This window comes from Ornithorhynchus anatinus, chromosome 5 (genome assembly GCF_004115215.2).
Source record: "Ornithorhynchus anatinus isolate Pmale09 chromosome 5, mOrnAna1.pri.v4, whole genome shotgun sequence".
Lineage (NCBI taxonomy): Eukaryota > Metazoa > Chordata > Mammalia > Monotremata > Ornithorhynchidae > Ornithorhynchus > Ornithorhynchus anatinus.
This window is the reverse complement of record NC_041732.1, coordinates 32,406,030-32,412,264: the sequence shown is the minus strand read 5'-3', so window position 1 is coordinate 32,412,264 and position 6,235 is coordinate 32,406,030. Positions and strand designations below refer to the sequence as shown.

Sequence of the window (6,235 nt, the reverse complement as noted above, 5' to 3'; positions counted from 1 at the left end):
GGTTCCAGGAAGGCAAACCTCGTACGGCTGGGAAGGTCAGAGCGGGTGGGCGTGGGGAGGAGGAGAAGTAAGAAGGCCGACAAGAGGAGGCTGGAGGGTGGGCAGAGGGAAACTCTGAATTATTGGAAAGGCCAAAATGAGGGCCGGGGAGAAGGGGCAGGAACGGAACCAGACTGACCAAGGCCCAGTAGCCACCGCGGCAGACCCCGCAGCACAGCCACCCCCATGTAGACCTTCACAGCAGTCATTCAATCTATTACATTTATTGAGGATTGACTGTATACAAAAGCACCGCCCTTTCCGAACTCCCAAAGCCCAACCATTCCACTTAAGGGAGAACAGGAGCGGTGTGGGGTCTCCTCTGGCCTGAATCACTAGGTCCAGGCCCCCCCCTCTTGCTTTTCAATAGGATCCTCAGCCGGAAGGCCAAGAAGGGGTTGGAGGGAGAGTGAAGGAGGAAAAGGGAAGTTCCCGGGGGACCGGGGAAGGGGCAGGGGGCCCGGCCAGGTCAGGAGAGCAAAGGTGAGCACGGGTAGGTCGCCGGGTTGAGGAGGAGCAAAGGCCTGGAGTTTATTTTCCCGTGACATCTTTGGGGATTTCACATAAAATACATAAATACTTAAAAAATATAAAATTTGTTTAAGAGGCCCCTGACCTGAAGCGAAAAGACCTGAGCACACGGGCCTCACATCCCTACCCCCTCGGCCCTAGAGACCGGAAAGTTTGGCACGGGTCTGCCCCCGAGCTCGCAGGTATGCTCGGGTGGCCGACGGCCCGGAGGCAGCGGACAGCTGAGCCCGAGAGAGAGCTGCTCCTAAGATCCCGGCCGTGAAGCTCCGAGGGCCGGTCGAGATCCTTCGGCCCGCAACCCCGACGCCCCAGCAGCAGACACGCTGAACGACGGCCGTCACTACGCTCATCTTCCCTGCGGAGACTGGGGCACCCGAGGACCAATCAGGGACCCTCCGGTGCTCCTTGAGGTAGGTGATGTTATTAGGTAGGTGACGTCCTCATTTTCCTAGGTGGGCTAAACTCGTCCGCTAGGGCCAGTCGACCGAGGACTTGGGAGTCCGAGAGTCCTTGTGCTTTACCACCCCTGCTCCTACATTCATACAGAGTTGTCCACATTTGACGAAGAGATACCACTCACCTTGAGACTTGTGTCTGGGTGTGAAATATGACCACCCAAAGCCTGCCAATGTAGTCCTCGGTGGGGAAGGCCCCTTGGGTGCCTTGGTCAGGGGCACCGTCTACTGCCCATCCCGGGCCCAGGCTCCTGGATAAACCAGCCGGGGAGCGAGGGGCCGGATCACCCGGGCACCTTAGTTTCCGTAGAGGATCCCGGCCCGGAGCCCCCGCTCCCGGAGCCCGGCATCTCGGCTTCACAACTCGCAAAGACGTACAACTTGGAGGCGATGAGCGATTCCTGGATGGACTCCCGGATCAGCTTCAGGCGCATCTCGTCCAGGGTCTCCAGCATGGTGTTGATGGAGGCGCCCTTCCCCATCTTGATCTGCCAGGTTCTCAGCAGGCTACGGGGCTGGTCCTCGGTGTACCTCTCGCTGCCTCTGGCCACGTCGATCTCGTTCTGGCTCAGGCCGAGTCGGATCATGTAGCCGTTCCAGGACTTGCAGGGCACCTCCCGTTCAAAGTGGGGCAAGGCCTTCTCCAGAGCTGGGAAGTAAAGCCAAAGAAGCATCCGCTGAGACGGGAGGGGCTGCTGGGGAAGGCTGACGGCCCGTCTCCCTGCTGGGACAGTGGACCACCGTTTGCGGATAAGCGAGGTGAGGCATTCAGGTGACATGCCTGTCCCTTCCCTTCGTCCGCGCTTGCCTGTCCCTGCCCTTTTCCGCGCTTCACGACACCCTTTGTGAAAAAACTGGCAGGGAAATCCGGGTTCTGACAGCTGAAAGTCTCAAAGATCTAATCGCAAGCGAAACAGACCTCGCCCCCGGTCCCCACCCATTTTGGAAGGGGAAGTCTGGAGTTCTCTGGGCCTGATAACCGCGGACAAAGGCGCTCTGCCATCTTGCTTCATGCACTTAGAGAAGCAGCGTGGCTCAGTGGAAAGAGCCCGGGCTCGGGAGTCAGAGGTCACGGGTGCTAATCCCAGCTCCGCCGCTTTCCAGGTGTGTGACTTTGGGCAAGTCACTTCGCTTCTCTGAGCCTCAGTTCCCTCATCTGTAAAATGGGGATTAAAACTGGGAGCCCCACGGGGGGACAACCTGATCGCCTTCTATCTCCCCAGCGCTCAGAACGGTGCTTTGCACCCGGTAAGCGCTTAACAAATACCACCATTATGATCATTAGTATACTTACTCTCCATTGGGTTGGCTCCATTGGCTGGGACCAGAATCCTCTTGCTTTCGATCTGAGGGGCCACGGCTCCCTTCTGCTCCTGTGGAAGACGCCCCATTGGGAAGTCGGGACGGGTCTCCCCACTCCTAGACCTGTCTCCCGACCCCGGCCCAACCCCTCCAAACCCCTCAGCCATTTCCCACCGGCCTCTCCCCCTACCCTTCTGGCTGCGGTGACCCCACACGGACAGGAGAGCGGTGAGAAGCCGCGGGGCTTAGTGGACCGAGCACGGGCCGGGGAGTCAGAGAACCCAGGTTCTAATCCCGGCTCCACCGCCTGTCTGCTGTGCGATCTTGGGCAAATCACTTCACTTGCCTGGGCCTCAGTTTCCTCATCTGTACAATGGGGATTAAGACCTTGTGCCCAGTGTGGGACACGGACTGTGTCCGACTTGATCAGCTGGTATCTACCCCGGTGTTTAGCGCCGCGCACGGCACATAGTAAGCGCTTCCGAGAAGCAGCGTGGCTTACTGGATAGAGCAACGGGCCTGGGAGTCAGAGGACCTGGGTTCGGATCCCGGCTCCGCCACACGTCTGCTGCGTGACTTTGGGCAGTCACTTCACTTCTCTGGACCTCAGTCACCTCATCTGTAAAACGGGGATTAAGACCGAGCCCCACGTGGCACGGGGCCGGTGTCCAACCTGAATAACTTGCACCTACCCAGCTCTTAGAAAAGTGCTTGGCACACAGTAAGCACTTAACTCCCACCATTAACTGATACCATGAAAAAATAACAGAGAGGGAACTCCGGCCACCCACCATAAGAGACTCCTCTCTCTTTGCAGTTCTGGGCTGAGGCTGCAGGCCTCCGGGCTGCTGGGGAAGCAGGGCCCTTTGGACATCTCGATTGCTCAGGACCTCCTGGTTGTGCTCATTGTCCCTGTCCCCGGGCCTCCGGCCGCACGGAACCATGAACAAGGGGAAACAGTCCTTGGAAGGGGAAAAGAAAAGGGAAACGGTCAAGTCAATCCGAGAGGGGGATTTATCAAGAGCCTGCTAAAGGTTGGGCACTCTACTAAGAGCTTGAGATGCAGCGTTGCAAAGTGGATGGAGCACCGGCCGGCGAATCAGAAGGACCCGGGTTCTAATTCCAACTCCACCACTTGTCTGCTGTGTGATCTTGGGCAAGTCGCTTCACTGCTCTGTGCTAAAGTTACTCAGCTGTGAAATGGGGATTAAGACTGTGAGCCCCAAATGGGACACGGACTGTGTCCAACCTGATCGCTCTGTATCTACCCCGGTGCTTAGAACTGTGCCTGGCGCATATTAAGCACTTAACAAATACCATTTTTTAAAAAAGGGGCGGGGGGAGGCCTTGGGACCACACGAGGAAGTAAGGTTCACGCTCCTTGTAAGGCAGGGCATCGGGTTTGCAGGACTCCTGGGCTCCTCGGTCCCTTTCTCTCTGCTTATTCTCCTGGACGGGATTGTTTCTGCCCCCCTGACGCTGGGTCTCAGCTGATAATGGAAGGCTCCTGTTCACTTTAGCATTCGGGTACTAAATATTTCCCAGATGCTGCTGCTCCGTATCGGCGGGGGACACGGTTCCCTACCAGCACTGTCCGGCCCACTGCCGCCTAGACTGGCAGTCAGACTGGATGGGCTGGGTTCTGGGGAGATGCACGTAGTCTGGGTGCCAACTGGGGAGACCACCTTTTTGTTTAAAAAAAAAAAAGGTATTTGGTAAGCGCTTACTAAGTGCCAATCAATCCCACTTATTGATTGAGTGCTTACTAGGTGCTAAGCGCTTGGGAGAGTACAACAGAATTAGCAGATATCGAGCTTACAGTCCGGGCACTGTACTGAGAGCTGGAGTACCCACAAGGTAATCAGGTCGGACACAGTCACCCATGGGGCTCACGGTTTGCATCCCCATTTTACAGATGAGGAGACAGAGGCATAGAGAAAGTTACGTGTCTTGCCCAAAGTCACCCAGCACACAAGTGGTAGAATCAGGATTAGGACCCGGGTCCTCCTGCCTCAAAGCTCCGTGGTCTATCCGCTACGCCGCACTGTTTCACTTGGAGTCCGAAAGCTAACCCTTCCGAGAACTGGAACATCAGATGCTTAGGGCCCCCCCCCCCCACCCCCATCGCCGACCGCCCCCCCAGACCGTCACTCAGAACAGCAAAAACCATCGTCTCACCCTGAGGTTGGAGAGAAGTTTCCTGGTGCCCAGGTGACTCACTGGAAGAGAAGAACGACTTCTTTCAAACGAGGACTTATGGGGAAGGGAGATCTATTACCCCCTATCTTCTCCCCCAACTCCCTCCCTTCCTCAGAGCGGTCCCGGGAGGCAAGGAGCAGAGGAGGAGCAGAGAGGGGGAGTTTTCCAGTCCTCTGCAGGAGGGATTGAGGGCACTGGCAAGGCGATGCTCAGGTAGGAGTGGATCTTCAGGAGCTGGGGGGCGGGGGTGGAGGGGGAAGGGCGGCTCAGTTCTCCTGGGTTCTCCTGTCCCCCAATGCCCCAACCGCCCTCAAAGACAAAAACGTTTGGTCCCACCCTAGTAGAGGTCTGTCTCCGGCCCTCCCCTCCGCTCCCACCCTAGGGCAGCTCACCTCCAGCGGATGAATTACACAGATAGTACCTCCCAAGGGCTAATCCGGCTACCAACAGTAGAAACAACGGCAAGGCGCTTAAGATCCACAGCTGTCTGGGGACTGAGAGAGGAGAAAGAAGAGTGGGAGTGGCTGGGGTGATCTCCTCTTCCCCACCCACTCCGCCCCCCACAGCAGGGTGACTCCTCTAGCTGACTTGGGGGGGTGAGGAAGGGTGGTTATGGAACCTATCAGGACACCTGGCTTCTAGTCCCAACTCTGACAGAAGGGACTATGCCATCGGGGGGGGAAGGTCCCCGACCAAAGGATTTTATCGAACGGCAGGCGGACCGGCTGCTCCGAGGTGAACCCCGGGGTACCCACCGTCTCGAGGTCGAACTCTATCTCGTGACCGCCCGAGCCAGCAGAGCGGAACTCGGGAGTGCGGACGGGGCCCCGCAACCAAAACCTCTAGATTCACATCCTAGGCCAGGAATCCGGAAGGTGTCCCTCGCCCCCGTGCCAATCAAATAAGGCACGGGGGAGTGGGGAGGGTGGAGATTGGACAAGCGGAGGCTGGAATGGCCCGGGAGCACAGGTAAAATATACCCGTGGCCTCTACCCTCGTGGGTAGTGGACCGAGACTTGAAGCAGGCAGGCTGCGGGTCGCCTCCGCCCGGAGCGTGGGACGCCTGCTCTCTCTGCACCGACTGAGGAGCCGTGGGACAGGTGAGTGTCCCGCCGAGCGGTCACGGGGCTGGAAGCTAGGGCACTTTGCCACACGCGTGTAACGCTTAAATGTATTCCTCCCGAGTGGGAGGCATCTGTGGGTGGAAGCTGGGCGTTCTGCCCCGTGAGAGTAACACACACGTGAATTCCTCCTGAGCGGAAAGCGTTCGTGGGTGGGAGCGAGATGCTTTGCCACGTGTGAGCAAGGTATAAGCGGACTCCTCCCGGGTGGGAAGCATTCGTGGGCGGGAGCCAGGTGTTTCACCACGTGCGAGGGACGCATAAGTATATTCCTCCCAATAGGGAAGCTCCAATATAGTAAAATAATCACCTGTCTCCCGGAAGGGAAGTTCAACTCGCCGGGTCCGAATAATTAATCACATCCCTCGCTGAGTCCAAAATTATTAAATTATATCCTTCCCGGAAGGGACGTTCGATTCGTCACGTGGAATAAATTTCGTATCACCTCAGCCTTTCGGATCTCTGTCTCTCACTCTCGCCACGCCGATTCCCGAACGGCAGATGACACCGGCCCAGCGGGACCCCCGAGAAATAGCTAACGAAGGTGTCGGAGATCACGGCGGCCACCAAGCAACCGCTGCTGAGGTG

General features: G+C 57.6%; 1 protein-coding gene across 2 annotated transcripts in view; it reads right to left on the bottom strand.

Annotated features, from left to right (window-relative positions):
* Positions 1 to 247: 247 nt before the first annotated feature.
* LOC103169510 (tumor necrosis factor receptor superfamily member 10B) overlaps positions 248 to 6,235 on the bottom strand; it is a 29,257-nt gene continuing 23,269 nt past the window's right edge. Inside the window, exons 6-10 of one of the 2 annotated variants that reach the window (XM_029066660.2) lie at positions 4,919 to 5,020; positions 4,506 to 4,546; positions 3,119 to 3,289; positions 2,320 to 2,398; positions 248 to 1,674 (exon numbers count right to left, since the gene is read on the bottom strand). In XM_029066660.2, the coding sequence (XP_028922493.1) occupies positions 1,310 to 1,674; positions 2,320 to 2,398; positions 3,119 to 3,289; positions 4,506 to 4,546; positions 4,919 to 5,020 (758 nt within the window). In that variant the 3' untranslated portion in view covers positions 248 to 1,309. The remainder of the gene's footprint in view (positions 1,675 to 2,319; positions 2,399 to 3,118; positions 3,290 to 4,505; positions 4,547 to 4,918; positions 5,021 to 6,235) is intronic. The other variant, XM_029066661.2, reaches the window with a different exon arrangement.